General features: G+C 44.4%; 1 protein-coding gene across 1 annotated transcript in view; it reads right to left on the bottom strand.

Moving 5' to 3' along the window:
- The window catches only part of phf2 (PHD finger protein 2), a 131,214-nt gene that overhangs the window by 95,449 nt on the left and 16,824 nt on the right, over positions 1–18,941 (bottom strand). The window contains exons 2-3 of the mRNA XM_084167705.1: positions 11,119–11,204; positions 5,418–5,529 (exon numbers count right to left, since the gene is read on the bottom strand). Coding sequence (XP_084023831.1) covers positions 5,418–5,529; positions 11,119–11,204 — 198 coding nt within the window. The remainder of the gene's footprint in view (positions 1–5,417; positions 5,530–11,118; positions 11,205–18,941) is intronic.

Below are 18,941 nucleotides of genomic sequence, written 5' to 3'. Positions count from 1 at the left end.
CAGGTACCGTGGAGAGGATATGATCCGCCGCTGGACTACTCTCCAGGTACCGTGGAGAGGATATGATCCGCTGCTGGCCTGCTCTCCAGGTACCATGGAGAGGATATGATCCGCCGCTGGCCGGCTCTCCAGGTACCGTGGAGAGGATATGATCCACTGCTGGCCTGCTCTCCAGGTACCATGGAGAGGATATTCTCCACCGCTGGCCTGCTCTCCAGGTACCGTGGAGAGGATATTCTCCACCGCTGGCCTGCTCTCCAGGTACCGTGGAGAGGATATTCTCCACCGCTGGCCTGCTCTCCAGGTACCGTGGAGAGGATATGATCCGCCGCTGGCCTGCTCTCCAGGTACCGTGGCGAGGATATGATCCGCTGCTGGCCTGCTCTCCAGGTACCGTGGAGAGGATATGATCCACCGCTGGCCTGCTCTCCAGGTACCGTGGAGAGGATATGATCCGCTGCTGGCCTGCTCTCCAGGTACCGTGGAGAGGATATGATCCGCCGCTGGCCTGCTCTCCAGGTACCGTGGAGAGGATATGATCCGCCGCTGGACTACTCTCCAGGTACCGTGGAGAGGATATGATCCGCCGCTGGACTACTCTCCAGGTACCGTGGAGAGGATATGATCCGCCGCTGGACTACTCTCCAGGTACCGTGGAGAGGATATGATCCGCTGCTGGCCTGCTCTCCAGGTACCATGGAGAGGATATGATCCGCCGCTGGCCGGCTCTCCAGGTACCGTGGAGAGGATATGATCCACTGCTGGCCTGCTCTCCAGGTACCATGGAGAGGATATGATCCACCGCTGGCCTGCTCTCCAGGTACCGTGGAGAGGATATGATCCGCTGCTGGCCTGCTCTCCAGGTACCGTGGAGAGGATATGATCCGCTGCTGGCCTGCTCTCCAGGTACCATGGAGAGGATATGATCCACTGCTGGCCTGCTCTCCAGGTACCATGGAGAGGATATGATCCACCACTGGCCTGCTCTCCAGGTACCGTGGAGAGGATATGATCCGCTGCTGGCCTGTTCTCCAGGCACCATGGAGAGGATATGATCCACCGCTGGCCTGCTCTCCAGGCACCATGGAGAGGATATGATCCACTGCTGGCCTGCTCTCCACCATCGCATGAGCCTGAAGCCACAGACTGGACAAACTCGTGTTTCTAAAAATGAATTCAAAGGATGTAGATGGAGCCTAATAAGGCATTTTTCGTTTAATTTTTAATTAATTCTAAGTCACAGCCTGTATGTGCAATTTATAGACTATAATGATTTAATACAACAAAATGTTGATTAAATGCTGAGCGCTTAATGTCCCTGCCAGCCTATTGTCACACTTGCAAATGCTTCATAATTCATTTATTTGTAGGTTATAGAATTGAAATAAAATAGCCTAAATAATTAATTTTCATTCCTCTTAGGCTCCCTGTCTGTCTCCTGACCTATTTAGAGTGTCTATAAGCTGTTTAATATGACATGTAGACTATTTGAAATTATGAGCGCTTCTTACAGTCACCTTTTCAGTGTTGTTTATTAAAATACTTTTCATTCAAATCATATGGTTTGGTTTCAATACTTCAAAACCAAATGGTAGGTCCAGGTAGTCACAAAAATACAGTCGTGGTCAAAAGTTTTGAGAATGACACAAGTATTGGTCTTCACAAAGTTCGCTGCTTCAGTGTTATGAGATATTTTTGTCAGATGTTACTATGGTATACTGAAGTATAATTACAAGCATTCCATAAGTGTCAAAGGCTTTTATTGACAATTACATTAAGTTTATGCAAAGAGTCAATATTTGCAGTGTTGACCCTTCTTTTTCAAGACCTCTGCAATCCGCCCTGGCATGCTGTCAATTAACTTCTGGGCCACATCCTGACTGATGGCCGCCCATTCTTGCATAATCAATGCTTGGAGTTTGTCAGAATTTGTGGGTTTTTGTTTGTCCACCCGCCTCTTAAAAATAAAAAATCTTGAGGATCGACCACAAGTTCTCAATGGGATTAAGGTCTGGGGAGTTTCCTGGCCATGGACCCAAAATGTCGATGTTTTGTTCCCCGAGCCACTTAGTTATCACTTTTGCCTTATGGCAAGGTGCTCCATCATGCTGGAAAAGCCATTGTTCGTCACCAAACTGTTCTTGGATGGTTGGGAGAAGTTGCTCTCGGAGGATGTGTTGGTACCATTCTTTATTCATGGCTGTGTTCTTAGGCAAAATTGTGAGTGAGCCCACTCCCTTGGCTGAGAAGCAACCCCACACATGAATGGTCTCAGGATGCTTTACTGTTGGCATGACACAGGACTGATGGTAGCGCTCACCTTGTCTTCTCTGGACAAAGTGTTTTCCGGATGCCCCAAACAATCAGAAAGGGGATTCATCAGAGAAAATGACTTTACCCCAGTCCTCAGCAGTCCAATCCCTGTACCTTTTGCAGAATATCAGTCTGTCCCTGATGTTTTTCCTCGAGAGAAGTGGCTTCTTTGCTGCCCTTCTTGACACCAGGCCATCCTCCAAAAGTCTTCGCCTCACTGTGCATGCAGATGCACTCACACCTGCCTGCTGCCATTCCTGAGCAAGATCTGCACTGGTGGTGCCCTGATCCCGCAGCTGAATCAACTTTAGGAGACGGTCCTGGCGCTTGCTGGACATTCTTGGGCGCCCTGACGCCTTCTTCACAACAATTGAACCTCTCTCCTTGAAGTTCTTGATGATCCGATAAATGGTTGATTTAGGTGCAATCTTACTAGCAGCAATATCCTTGCCTGTGAAGCCCTTTTTGTGCAAAGCAAGGATGACGGCACGTGTTTCCTTGCAGGTAACCATGGTTAACAGAGGAAGAACAATGATCTCAAGCACCACCTTCCTTTTAAAGCTTCCAGTCTGTTATTCTAACTCAATCAGCATGACAGAGTGATCTCCAGCCTTGTCCTCGTCGACACTCTCACCTGTGTTAACGAGAGAATCACTGACATGATGGCAGCTGGTCCTTTTGTGGCAGGGCTGGAATGCAGTGGAAATGTTTTTTGGGGGATTAAGTTCATTTTCATGGCAAAGAGGGACTTTACAATTAATTGCAATTCATCTGATCACTCTTCATGACATTCTGGAGTATATGCAAATTGCCATCATCAAAACTGAGGCAGCAGACTTTGTGAAAATTAGTATTTGTGTCATTCTCAAAACTTTTGACCACGACTGTAGATGGGTTGGTTAAATTGTGATTTTAATTAATGGAGCGAATTTAGAGTGGCAGTTTTTTCCCTGTGAGCGAGGAGCGATTTTTAGCGGAGCGGTTGGAAAGGAAGTGGAGCACCGGAGCGGTGCTGCTCCATGAGCGATGAGCGGGATTTCCATGCTCTGCTCAGCGGTCTCATTCTGTGAGCTTGTGTGGACTACCACTTCGTGGCGGAGCCGTTGTTGCTCCTAGACGTTTCCACTTCACAATAACAGCACTTACAGTTGACCGGGGCAGCTCTAGCAGGGCAGAAACGTGACAAACTGACTTGTTGGAAAGGTGGCATCCTATGACGGTGCCACGTTGAAAGTCACTGAGCTCTTCAGTAAGGCCATTCTACTGGCAATGTTTGTCTATGGAGATTGCATGGCTGTGTGCTCGATTTTATACACCTGTCAGCAACGAGTGTGGCTGAAATAGCCGAATCCACTAATATGAAGGGGTGTCCACATACTGCTGTATATATAGTGTATGTATGCCATTGCCCCAACTGATCAGGCTGCTAGTGGCTGTTAGCAGTCATCATCAAGAATCAAGTCGACAATCTACTGGCAAATCCTTTTTAATCCTTGTCATATGAAGAGAAATTATGAAGAGAAACTTTAGATAAAACGTATTGGTGCTCATCGGCCATTAGACATAAACATTACACAACAAGATGGAAATCGCAAATTCAACAATGAGTGGTTTGGAAGGAATCAGTGGCTAACTGCAAGCATTGCAAAGCAACCACTAGCCTGCTATTCAGCGGAGAGGGTGTGTGGTCCCAAGTCTGGGTTTAAGGGTCTATTTTCCAAGCTTAAACGGATTAACATTCAACATTGGCCATGCTGTCAATCCAGCATGACTTCTGCCGCGCTCAAAACAACTGGAAACGGAGAACTGGGAAATCTGATTTCAGTGAGTTCAAAACAACTGGAAACTCAGAACTGGGAAATGTGATTATCCTGTCTGGGATGTATTAGTACAGTCTGATTATCCTGTCTGAGATGTATTAGTACAGTCTGATTATCCTGTCTGAGATGTATTAGTACAGTCTGATTATCCTGTCTGAGATGTATTAGTACAGCCTGATTATCCTGTCTGAGATGTATTAGTACAGTCTGATTATCCTGTCTGAGATGTATTAGTACAGTCTGATTAACCTGTCTGAAAAGTATTAGTACAGTCTGATTATCCTGTCTGAGATGTATTAGTACAGTCTGATTAACCTGTCTGAAATGTATTAGTACAGTCTGATTAACCTGTCTGAAATGTATTAGTACAGTCTGATTAACCTGTCTGAAATGTATTAGTACAGTCTGATTAACCTGTCTGAAATGTATTAGTAGAGTCTGATTAACCTGTCTGAAATGTATTAGTACAGTCTGATTATCCTGTCTGAGATGTATTAGTACAGTCTGATTAACCTGTCTGAAATGTATTAGTACAGTCTGATTAACCTGTCTGAAATGTATTAGTACAGTCTGATTAACCTGTCTGAAATGTATTAGTACAGTCTGATTAACCTGTCTGAAATGTATTAGTACAGTCTGATTATCCTGTCTGAGATGTATTAGTACAGTCTGATTAACCTGTCTGAAATGTATTAGTACAGTCTGATTAACCTGTCTGAAATGTATTAGTACAGTCTGATTAACCTGTCTGAAATGTATTAGTACAGTCTGATTAACCTGTCTGAAATGTATTAGTACAGTCTGATTAACCTGTCTGAAATTTATTAGTAGAGTCTGATTAACCTGTCTGAAATGTATTAGTACAGTCTGATTAACCTGTCTGAAATGTATTAGTACAGTCTGATTAACCTGTCTGAAATGTATTAGTACAGTCTGATTATCCTGTCTGAAATGTATTAGTACAGTCTGATTAACCTGTCTGAAATGTATTAGTACAGTCTGATTATCCTGTCTGAAATGTATTAGTACAGTCTGATTAACCTGTCTGAAATGTATTAGTAGAGTCTGATTAACCTGTCTGAAATGTATTAGTACAGTCTGATTAAGCTGTCTGAAATGTATTAGTACAGACTGATTAACCTGTCTGAAATGTATTAGTACAGTCTGATTAACCTGTCTGAAATGTATTAGTACAGTCTGATTAACCTGTCTGAAATGTATTAGTACAGTCTGATTAACCTGTCTGAAATGTATTAGTACACACACACACAGTCGGTTGTTTACCTGGGGAAGGTGCGACTGCGTAGCTCCTTAATGAAGACCTGACTGCCGTTCTGAACAGCCCTGACGTCTCCTCTCTGCCCCATGTCATGTTTAGTCCGTTTCTTGTTTTTCACTGAAACAAAACAAAAATATTAACACACACAAACACCATTAGCAAAAACAACAAAACACCTATGTATTGGGTATATGTATTTTTTCTTAAGTCACTAATGAAATCAATCATCATCAGGGTCCTATTGACTAGACACCACAGGGTTAGGGTCCTAACTAAATAACATCATCAGGGTCCTATTGACCAGACACCACAGGGTTAGGGTCCTAACTAAATAACATCATCAGGGTCCTATTGACCAGACACCACAGGGTTAGGGCCCTAACTAAATAACATCATCAGGGTCCTATTGACCAGACACCACAGGGTTAGGGTCCTAACTAAATAACATCATCAGGGTCCTATTGACTAGACACCACAGGGTTAGGGCCCTAACTAAATAACATCATCAGGGTCCTATTGACTAGACACCACAGGGTTAGGGCCCTAACTAAATAACATCATCAGGGTCCTATTGACTAGACACCACAGGGTTAGGGCCCTAACTAAATAACAACATCAGGGTCCTATTGACTAGACACCACAGGGTTAGGGCCCTAACTAAATAACATCATCAGGGTCCTATTGACCAGACACCACAGGGTTAGGGTCCGAACTAAATAACATCATCAGGGTCCTATTGACTAGACACCACAGGGTTAGGGTCCTAACTAAATAACATCATCAGGGTCCTATTGACCAGACACCACAGGGTTAGGGTCCTAACTAAATAACATCATCAGGGTCCTATTGACTAGACACCACAGGGTTAGGGCCCTAACTAAATAACATCATCAGGGTCCTATTGACCAGACACCACAGGGTTAGGGTCCTAACTAAATAACATCATCAGGGTCCTATTGACCAGACACCACAGGGTTAGGGTCCTAACTAAATAACATCATCAGGGTCCTATTGACTAGACACCACAGGGTTAGGGTCCGAACTAAATAACATCATCAGGGTTCTATTGACTAGACACCACAGGGTTAGGGTCCTAACTAAATAACATCATCAGGGTCCTATTGACTAGACACCACAGGGTTAGGGCCCTAACTAAATAACATAATCAGGGTCCTATTGACTAGACACCACAGGGTTAGGGCCCTAACTAAATAACATCATCAGGGTCCTATTGACTAGACACCACAGGGTTAGGGCCCTAACTAAATAACATCATCAGGGTCCTATTGACTAGACACCACAGGGTTAGGGCCCTAACTAAATAACATCATCAGGGTCCTATTGACCAGACACCACAGGGTTAGGGTCCGAACTAAATAACATCATCAGGGTCCTATTGACTAGACACCACAGGGTTAGGGTCCTAACTAAATAACATCATCAGGGTCCTATTGACCAGACACCACAGGGTTAGGGTCCTAACTAAATAACATCATCAAGTTCCTATTGACTAGACACCACAGGGTTAGGGCCCTAACTAAATAACATCATCAGGGTCCTATTGACTAGACACCACAGGGTTAGGGCCCTAACTAAATAACATCATCAGGGTCCTATTGACTAGACACCACAGGGTTAGGGTCCTAACTAAATAACATCATCAGGGTTCTATTGACTAGACACCACAGGGTTAGGGTCCTAACTAAATAACATCATCAGGGTTCTATTGACTAGACACCACAGGGTTAGGGTCCTAACTAAATAACATCATCAGGGTCCTATTGACTAGACACCACAGGGTTAGGGTCCTAACTAAATAACATCATCAGGGTCCTATTGACTAGACACCACAGGGTCAGGGTCCTATTGACTAGACACCACAGGGTTAGGGTCCTATTGACTAGACACCACAGGGTTAGGGCCCTAACTAAATAACATCATCAGGGTCCTATTGACTAGACACCACAGGGTTAGGGTCCTAACTAAATAACATCATCAGGGTCCTATTGACTAGACACCACAGGGTTAGGGTTAGGGTCCTAACTAAATAACATCATCAGGGTCCTATTGACTAGACACCACAGGGTTAGGGTCCTAACTAAATAACATCATCAGGGTCCTATTGACTAGACACCACAGGGTTAGGGTTAGGGTCCTAACTAAATAACATCATCAGGGTCCTATTGACTAGACACCACAGGGTTAGGGCCCTAACTAAATAACATCATCAGGGTCCTATTGACTAGACACCACAGGGTTAGGGCCCTAACTAAATAACATCATCAGGGTCCTATTGACTAGACACCACAGGGTTAGGGCCCTAACTAAATAACATCATCAGGGTCCTATTGACTAGACACCACAGGGTTAGGGCCCTAACTAAATAACATCATCAGGGACCTATTGACTAGACACCATAGGGTTAGGGCCCTAACTAAATAACATCATCAGGGTCCTATTGACTAGACACCACAGGGTTAGGGTCTGAACTAAATAACATCATCAGGGTCCTATTGACTAGACACCACAGGGTTAGGGTCCTAACTAAATAACATCATCAGGGTCCTATTGACTAGACACCACAGGGTTAGGGTCCTAACTAAATAACATCATCAGGGTCCTATTGACTAGACACCACAGGGTTAGGGTCCTATTGACTAGACACCACAGGGTTAGGGTCCTAACTAAATAACATCATCAGGGTCCTATTGACTAGACACCACAGGGTTAGGGCCCTAACTAAATAACATCATCAGGGTCCTATTGACTAGACACCACAGGGTTAGGGCCCTAACTAAATAACATCATCAGGGTCCTATTGACCAGACACCACAGGGTTAGGGCCCTAACTAAATAACATCATCAGGGTCCTATTGACTAGACACCACAGGGTTAGGGCCCTAACTAAATAACATCATCAGGGTCCTATTGACTAGACACCACAGGGTTAGGGTCCTAACTAAATAACATCATCAGGGTCCTATTGACTAGACACCACAGGGTTAGGGTTAGGGCCCTAACTAAATAACATCATCAGGGTCCTATTGACTAGACACCACAGGGTTAGGGTCCGAACTAAATAACATCATCAGGGTCCTATTGACTAGACACCACAGGGTTAGGGTCCTAACTAAATAACATCATCAGGGTCCTATTGACTAGACACCACAGGGTTAGGGTCCTAACTAAATAACATCATCAGGGTCCTATTGACTAGACACCACAGGGTTAGGGTCCTATTGACTAGACACCTCAGGGTTAGGGTCCTAACTAAATAACATCATCAGGGTCCTATTGACTAGACACCACAGGGTTAGGGCCCTAACTAAATAACATCATCAGGGTCCTATTGACTAGACACCACAGGGTTAGGGCCCTAACTAAATAACATCATCAGGGTCCTATTGACCAGACACCACAGGGTTAGGGCCCTAACTAAATAACATCATCAGGGTCCTATTGACTAGACACCACAGGGTTAGGGCCCTAACTAAATAACATCATCAGGGTCCTATTGACTAGACACCACAGGGTTAGGGTCCTAACTAAATAACATCATCAGGGTCCTATTGACTAGACACCACAGGGTTAGGGTTAGGGCCCTAACTAAATAACATCATCAGGGTCCTATTGACTAGACACCACAGGGTTAGGATCCTAACTAAATAACATCATCAGGGTCCTATTGACTAGACACCACAGGGTTAGGGCCCTAACTAAATAACATCATCAGGGTCCTATTGACTAGACACCACAGGGTTAGGGTTAGGGTCCTAACTAAATAACATCATCAGGGTCCTATTGACTAGACACCACAGGGTTAGGGCCCTAACTAAATAACATCATCAGGGTCCTATTGACCAGACACCACAGGGTTAGGGTCCTAACTAAATAACATCATCAGGGTCCTATTGACTAGACACCACAGGGTTAGGGCCCTAACTAAATAACATCATCAGGGTCCTATTGACCAGACACCACAGGGTTAGGGTCCTATTGACTAGACACCACAGGGTTAGGGCCCTAACTAAATAACATCATCAGGGTCCTATTGACCAGACACCACAGGGTTAGGGTCCTATTGACTAGACACCACAGGGTTAGGATCCTAACTAAATAACATCATCAGGGTCCTATTGACTAGACACCACAGGGTTAGGGTCCTAACTAAATAACATCATCAGGGTCCTATTGACCAGACACCACAGGGTTAGGGCCCTAACTAAATAACATCATCAGGGTCCTATTGACTAGACACCACAGGGTTAGGGTCCTAACTAAATAACATCATCAGGGTCCTATTGACTAGACACCACAGGGTTAGGGCCCTAACTAAATAACATCATCAGGGTCCTATTGACTAGACACCACAGGGTTAGGGCCCTAACTAAATAACATCATCAGGGTCCTATTGACCAGACACCACAGGGTTAGGGCCCTAACTAAATAACATCATCAGGGTCCTATTGACCAGACACCACAGGGTTAGGGCCCTAACTAAATAACATCATCAGGGTCCTATTGACTAGACACCACAGGGTTAGGGCCCTAACTAAATAACATCATCAGGGTCCTATTGACTAGACACCACAGGGTTAGGGTCCTAACTAAATAACATCATCAGGGTCCTATTGACTAGACACCACAGGGTTAGGGTCCTAACTAAATAACATCATCAGGGTCCTATTGACTAGACACCACAGGGTTAGGGTTAGGGTCCTAACTAAATAACATCATCAGGGTCCTATTGACTAGACACCACAGGGTTAGGGTCCTAACTAAATAACATCATCAGGGTCCTATTGACTAGACACCACAGGGTTAGGGTCCTAACTAAATAACATCATCAGGGTCCTATTGACTAGACACCACAGGGTTAGGGTCCTAACTAAATAACATCATCAGGGTCCTATTGACTAGACACCACAGGGTTAGGGTCCTAACTAAATAACATCATCAGGGTCCTATTGACTAGACACCACAGGGTTAGGGTCCTAACTAAATAACATCATCAGGGTCCTATTGACTAGACACCACAGGGTTAGGGTTAGGGTCCTAACTAAATAACATCATCAGGGTCCTATTGACTAGACACCACAGGGTTAGGGTCCTAACTAAATAACATCATCAGGGTCCTATTGACTAGACACCACAGGGTTAGGGTCCTAACTAAATAACATCATCAGGGTCCTATTGACTAGACACCACAGGGTTAGGGCCCTAACTAAATAACATCATCAGGGTCCTATTGACTAGACACCACAGGGTTAGGGTCCTATTGACTAGACACCACAGGGTCAGGGTCCTATTGACTAGACACCACAGGGTCAGGGTCCTATTGACTAGACACCACAGGGTCAGGGTCCTATTGACTAGACACCACAGGGTCAGGGTCCTATTGACTAGACACCACAGGGTCAGGGTCCTATTGACTAGACACCACAGGGTCAGGGTCCTATTGACTAGACACCACAGGGTCAGGGTCCTATTGACTAGACACCACAGGGTCAGGGTCCTATTGACTAGACACCACAGGGTCAGGGTCCTATTGACTAGACACCACAGGGTTAGGGTCCGAACCAAACGGACCTGAATGGGGAAAGACTTCCTGAACTTCTCCAATAAGAAACTCTTGTTTTATTTGCTCTGCACTAATGAATAAAACCCTGTGTTGTGTCAGCCAGAGAGACAGACAGAAAGACTTACTGGTGGATTTTCCATCTGTCTTCTCGCAGTTGGGACAGTGGTAGATGTCAATATCTGGAGCCTCATCCTCATCCACACCAACACAGCTGAAACACACAGAGAAATACACAGGCTATATAATATAACACAACTGAAACACACAGAGAAATACACAGGCTAGAGTGCCTTGCAAAAGGCACTCTGGTCCTCTGTAGCTCAGCTGGTAGAGCACGGCGCTTGTAACGCCAAGGTAGTGGGTTCGATCCCCGGGACCACCCATACACAAAAAAAAATGTATGCACGCATGACTGTAAGTCGCTTTGGATAAAAGCGTCTGCTAAATGGCATATTTATTTATATTTATAAAAGACACCACAAGGTTAGGGTTATTTTGTTGCATTACAAACCGTAATTTAAATGGATTTTTATTTGGATTTCATGTAATGGACATACACAAAATAGTCAAAATTGGTGAAGTGAAATTTTAAAAAATAACTTTTTTCAAAAATTCTAAAAAATAAATAACGGAAAAGTGGTAGGTGCATATGTATTCACCCCCTTTGCTATGAAGCCCCTAAATAAGATCTGGTGCAACCAATTACCTTCAGAAGTCACATAATTAGTTAAATAAAGTCCACCTGTGTGCAATCTAAGTGTCACATGATCTGTCACATGATCTCAGTACATATACACCTGTTCTGAAAGGCCCCAGAGTCTGCAACACCACTAAGCAAGGGGCACCACCAAGCAAGCGGCACCATGAAGACCAAGGAGCTCTCCAAACAGGTCAGGGACAAAGTTGTGGAGAAGTACAGATCAGGGTTGGGTTGTAAAAAAATATCAGAAACTTTGAACATCCCACGGAGCACCATTAAATCCATTATTAAAAGATGGAAAGAATATGGCACCACAACAAACCCACCAAAACTCACAGACCAGGCAAGGAGGGCATTAATCAGAGAGGCAACAAAGAGACCAAAGATAACCCTGAAGGAGCTGCAAAGCACCACAGCGGAGATTGGAGTATCTGTCCATAGGACCACTTTAAGCCGTACACTCCACAGAGCTGGGCTTTACAGAAGAGTGGCCAGAAAAAAGCCAATGCTTAAAGAAAAAAATAAGCAAACACGTTTGGTGTTCGCCAAAAGGCATGTGGGAGACTCCCCAAACATATGGAAGAAGGTACTCTGGTCAGATAAGACTAAAATTGAGCTTTTTGTCCATCAAGGAAAACGCTATGTCTGGCGCAAACCCAACACCTCTCATCACCCAGAGAACACCATCCCCACAGTGAAGCATGGTGGTGGCAGAATCATGCTGTGGGGATGTTTTTCATCGGCAGGGACTGGGCAACTGGTCAGAATTGAAGGAATGATGGATGGGGAAATTCTTGAGGGAAACCTGTTTCAGTCTTCCAGAGATTTGAGACTGGGATGGAGGTTCACCTTCCAGCAGGACAATGACCCTAAGCATACTGCTAAAGCAACACTTGAGTGGTTTAAGGGGAAACATTAAAATGTCTTGGAATGGCCTAGTCAAAGCCCAGACCTCAATCCAATTCAGAATCTGTGGTATGACTTAAAGTTTGCTGTACACCAGCGGAACCCATCCAACTTGAAGGAGCTGGAGCAGTTTTGCCTTGAAGAATGGGCAGAAATCCCAGTGGCTGGATGTGCCAAGCTTATAGAGACATACCCCAAGAGACTTGCAGCTGTAATTGCTATAAAAGGTGGCTCTACAAAGTATTGACTTTTGGGGGGGGGGGGGGGGGTGAATAGTTATGCACCCTCAACTTTTCTTTTTTTTGGTCTTATTTCTTTCACAATAAACAATATTTTGCATCTTCAAAGTGGTAGGCATGTTGTGTAAATCAAATGATACAAACTCCCAAAAATATCCATTTTAATTCCAGGTTGTAAGGCAACAAAATAGGAAAAATGCCAAGGGGGGTGAATATTTTCGCAAGCCACTGTATATAATAAAACACAGCTGAAACAACAGAGAAATACATTAAAGGGGAACTGCTGATTTGGCTTCGTATTTTGGCTTGCTCCTCAAGAAATGCTGGCAGCCGTGACACCACCAAGACACCCATCTGTTTCCCCAATCACAACAAACAAACCTCCTGCAGGTTGAGTTCAATAACTACAGGCAGACAGATGTATGTGAAAATGAAATACAGAAATATTTAATTTACATAGGTAGTCACACCCCTGAGTCAATACATGTCAGAATCACTCAAAAAGTCTCTAAAAGCTTTGCACACCTAGATTGTACAATATTTGCACATTATTATTTTTAAAATTCTTCAAGCTCTGTCAAGTTGGTTGTTGATCATTGCTAGACAGCCATTTTCAAGTCTTGCCATAGATTTTCAAGCCGATTTACACCAAAACTGAAACTAGGCCACTCAGGAACACTCAATGTCATCTTGGTAAGCAACTCCAGTGTATATTTGGCCTTGTGTTTTAGGTTATTGTCCTGCTGAAAGGTGAATTTGTCTCCCAGTGTCTGTTGGAAAGCAGACTGAACCAGGTTTTCCTCTGGGATTTTGCCTGTGCTTAGCTCCATTCCGTTTCTTCTTATTCTAAACAACTCCCTAGTCCTTGCCGATGACAAGCATACCCATAACATGATGCAGCCATCACCATGCTTGAAAATATGGAGAGTGGTACTCAGTGATGTGTTGTGTTTGCCCCAAACATTATGCTTTTGTATTCAGGACAAAGTTCACTTATTTGCCAGATTTTATGCAGTTTTACTTTAGTGCCTTTTATTGCAAACAGGATTAATGTTTTGGAATATTTTTATCATGTACAGGCCTCCATCTTTTCACTCTGTCATTTAGGTTAGTATTGTGGAGTAACTCAGTTTTCTCCTATCACAGCCATTAAACTCTATTTTAAAGTCACCATTGGCCTCATTGTAAAATCCCTGAGCGGTTTCCTTCCTCTCCAGCAACTGAGTTAGGAAGGACGCCTGCATCTTTGTAGTGACTGGGTGTATTGATACACCATCCAAAGTGTAATTATTAACTTCACCATGATCAAAGGGATATTCAATGTCTACTTTTTATTTTTACCCATCTACCAATAGGTACCCTTCTTTGCGAGGCATTGGAAAACCTCCCTGGTCTTTGTGGTTGAATCTGTTTAAAATTCACTGCTCAACTGAGGGACCTTACAGATAATTGTATTTGTGGTGTACAGAGATGAGGTAGTCACTTAAAAATCATGTTAAACACTATTATTGCACACACAAGTGAGTCCATGCAACTTATTATGTGACTTGTTAAGCACATATTTACTCCTGAACTTATTTAGGCTTGCCGTAACAAAGGGGTTGAATGCTTATTGACTCAAGAAATTTCAGCTTTTCATTTTAAATTAATTTGTAAAGAATGTCTAAAAACATAATTCCACTTTGACATTATGGGGTATTGTGTATAGGCCAGCGACAAAAAAAACTCAATTTAACAGATTTTAAATGCAGGCTGTAACAATAAATATATGGAAAAAGTCAAGGGGTGTGAAAATGTTCTGAAGGCACTGTGATACCATAGAAGCAGTGTTCTGTTAATATAACAACGTGCAGCTTTCATCTTTCATTGTCATTCCCAGCCGATACAGATACTGTCTGGTGATAATGGCAAAACCTTGGCAACACGTCAGAGTGGTCATACCTTCCTGTCTGGTGGTAATGGGGTTACCTTGGTAACATGTCAGAGTGGTTATACCTTCCTGTCTGGTGGTAATAATAATTATTATAATAATAATAATAATAATAAATTAATAATAATAATAATTAGTCATTTAGCAGACGCTCTTATCCAGAGCGACTTACAGGAGCAATTAGGGTTAAGTGCCTTGCTCAAGGGCACATCGACAGATTTTTCACCTAGTTGGCTCGGGGATTAGAACCAGCAACCTTTCGGTTACTGGCACAACGCTCTTAACCACTAAGCTACCTGCCGCCCAGAGTGGTTATACCTTCCTGTGTGGTGGTAATGGGGTTACCTTGGTAACATGTCAGAGTGGTCATACCTTCCTGTGTGGTGGTAATGGGGTTACCTTGGTAACACGTCAGAGTGGTTATACCTTCCTGTGTGGTGGTAATGGGGTTACCTTGGTAACATGTCAGAGTGGTTATACCTTCCTGTCTGGTGGTAATAATAATTATAATAATAATAATAATAATAATAAATTAATAATAATAATAATTAGTCATTTAGCAGACGCTCTTATCCAGAGCGACTTACAGGAGCAATTAGGGTTAAGTGCCTTGCTCAAGGGCACATCGACAGATTTTTCACCTAGTTGGCTCGGGGATTAGAACCAGCAACCTTTCGGTTACTGGCACAACGCTCTTAACCACTAAGCTACCTGCCACCCAGAGTGGTTATACCTTCCTGTGTGGTGGTAATGGGGTTACCTTGGTAACATGTCAGAGTGGTCATACCTTCCTGTGTGGTGGTAATGGGGTTACCTTGGTAACACGTCAGAGTGGTTATACCTTCCTGTGTGGTGTCTCGTACACAGCAGGAGTTCCCTGATCCTGGTGCAGAACACACAGGGTTTCTCCCTCCCCATATTGACTGATACCATTTCAATTCAATATATAAAAAAAGACAATACAAGTAAAAGTTTTGTCTAGTAAAATTTTAATGCTGCGTGCCAAGTCTCTCTCCATTCAGAGACATCAGTATCAAGCCCGTCTGTCAGAGTGCCAAGTCTCTCTCCATTCAGAGACATCAGTATCAAGCCCGTCTGTCAGAGTGCCAAGTCTCTCTCCATTCAGAGACATCAGTATCAAGCCCGTCTGTCAGTCTGGACTTCATCACATCATCTTGCAAGTCTCCATGTGCTGACTCCATACATGTTTCTGTGAACACATAGTCACTGTTCTGTTACCAATGGCAGTTAGGATAGGTGATATCTGACACACATAGTCACTGTTCTATTACCAATGGCAGTTAGGATAGGTGATATCTGAACACACAAACAGGTACTATGTTGAAGTTTGAACACGTCAGACTAAACCCAACTAATTCTGGTTCCCCCAGGCTAGGTTATACCAGGCTAGGTTATACCAGGCTAGGTTATACCAGGCTAGGTTATACCAGGCTAGGTTATACCAGGCTAGGTTATACCAGGCTAGGTTATACCAGGCTAGGTTATACCAGGCTAGGTTATACCAGGCTAGGTTATACCAGGCTAGGTTATACCAGGCTAGGTTATACCAGGCTAGGTTATACCCTGGACATTATATGGTAACACAGTGATCAGGCTGGTTCCCCCAGGCTAGGTTATACCCTGGACATTATATGGTAACACAGTGATCAGGCTGGTTCCCCAGGCTAGGTTATACCCTGGACATTATATGGGAACACAGTGATCAGGCTGGTTCCCCAGGCTAGGTTATACCCTGGACATTATATGGTAACACAGTGATCAGGCTGGTTCCACCAGGCTAGGTTATACCCTGGACATTATATGGTAACACAGTGATCAGGCTGGTTCCACCAGGCTAGGTTATACCCTGGACATTATATGGTAACACAGTGATCAGGCTGGTTCCACCAGGCTAGGTTATACCCTGGACATTATATGGTAACACAGTGATCAGGCTGGTTCCCCAGGCTAGGTTATACCCTGGACATTATATGGAGAACACAGTGATCAGGCTGGTTCCACCAGGCTAGGTTATACCCTGGACATTATATGGTAACACAGTGATCAGGCTGGTTCCCCCAGGCTAGGTTATACCCTGGACATTATATGGTAACACAGTGATCAGGCTGGTTCCCCCAGGCTAGGTTATACCCTGGACATTATATGGTAACACAGTGATCAGGCTGGTTCCCCCAGGCTAGGTTATACCCTGGACATTATATGATAACACAGTGATCAGGCTGGTTCCACCAGGCTAGGTTATACCCTGGACATTATATGGTAACACAGTGATCAGGCTGGTTCCACCAGGCTAGGTTATACCCTGGACATTATATGGGAACACAGTGATCAGGCTGGTTCCCCCAGGCTAGGTTATACCCTGGACATTATATGGTAACACAGTGATCAGGCTGGTTCCCCAGGCTAGGTTATACCCTGGACATTATATGGAGAACACAGTGATCAGGCTGGTTCCCCCAGGCTAGGTTATACCCTGGACATTATATGGGAACACAGTGATCAGGCTGGTTCCCCAGGCTAGGTTATACCCTGGACATTATATGGGAACACAGTGATCAGGCTGGTTCCCCCAGGATAGGTTATACCCTGGACATTATATGGGAACACAGTGATCAGGCTGGTTCCCCAGGCTAGGTTATACCCTGGACATTATATGGTAACACAGTGATCAGGCTGGTTCCCCCAGGATAGGTTATACCCTGGACATTATATGGTAACACAGTGATCAGGCTGGTTCCACCAGGCTAGGTTATACCCTGGACATTATATGGTAACACAGTGATCAGGCTGGTTCCACCAGGCTAGGTTATACCCTGGACATTATATGGTAACACAGTGATCAGGCTGGTTCCCCCAGGATAGGTTATACCCTGGACATTATATGGTAACACAGTGATCAGGCTGGTTCCCCCAGGCTAGGTTATACCCTGGACATTATATGGGAACACAGTGATCAGGCTGGTTCCACCAGGCTAGGTTATACCCTGGACATTATATGGGAACACAGTGATCAGGCTGGTTCCCCAGGCTAGGTTATACCCTGGACATTATATGGTAACACAGTGATCAGGCTGGTTCCACCAGGCTAGGTTATACCCTGGACATTATATGGGAACACAGTGATCAGGCTGGTTCCCCAGGCTAGGTTATACCCTGGACATTATATGGGAACACAGTGATCAGGCTGGTTCCACCAGGCTAGGTTATACCCTGGACATTATATGGGAACACAGTGATCAGGCTGGTTCCCCAGGCTAGGTTATACCCTGGACATTATATGGTAACACAGTGATCAGGCTGGTTCCACCAGGCTAGGTTATACCCTGGACATTATATGGTAACACAGTGATCAGGCTGGTTCCACCAGGCTAGGTTATACCCTGGACATTATATGGTAACACAGTGATCAGGCTGGTTCCACCAGGCTAGGTTATACCCTGGACATTATATGGTAACACAGTGATCAGGCTGGTTCCCCCAGGCTAGGTTATACCCTGGACATTATATGGTAACACAGTGATCAGGCTGGTTCCACCAGGCTAGGTTATACCCTGGACATTATATGGTAACACAGTGATCAGGCTGGTTCCACCAGGCTAGGTTATACCCTGGACATTATATGGTAACACAGTGATCAGGCTGGTTCCACCAGGCTAGGTTATACCCTGGACATTATATGGTAACACAGTGATCAGGCTGGTTCCCCCAGGCTAGGTTATACCCTGGACATTATATGGGAACACAGTGATCAGGCTGGTTCCCCAGGCTAGGTTATACCCTGGACATTATATGGGAACACAGTGATCAGGCTGGTTCCACCAGGCTAGGTTATACCCTGGACATTATATGGGAACACAGTGATCAGGCTGGTTCCACCAGGCTAGGTTATACCCTGGACATTATATGGGAACACAGTGATCAGGCTGGTTCCACCAGGCTAGGTTATACCCTGGACATTATATGGGAACACAGTGATCAGGCTGGTTCCACCAGGCTAGGTTATACCCTGGACATTATATGGAACACAGTGATCTCAGGCTGGTTCCACCAGGCTAGGTTATACCCTGGACATTATATGGTAACACAGTGATCAGGCTGGTTCCCCAGGCTAGGTTATACCCTGGACATTATATGGTAAGACAGTGATCAGGC

This window comes from Coregonus lavaretus, assembly GCF_964263955.1.
Source record: "Coregonus lavaretus genome assembly, chromosome: 8".
NCBI lineage: Eukaryota > Metazoa > Chordata > Actinopteri > Salmoniformes > Salmonidae > Coregonus > Coregonus lavaretus.
Note: the sequence above shows the minus strand (reverse complement) of the source record. Positions and strands in the feature narration are given on the sequence as shown.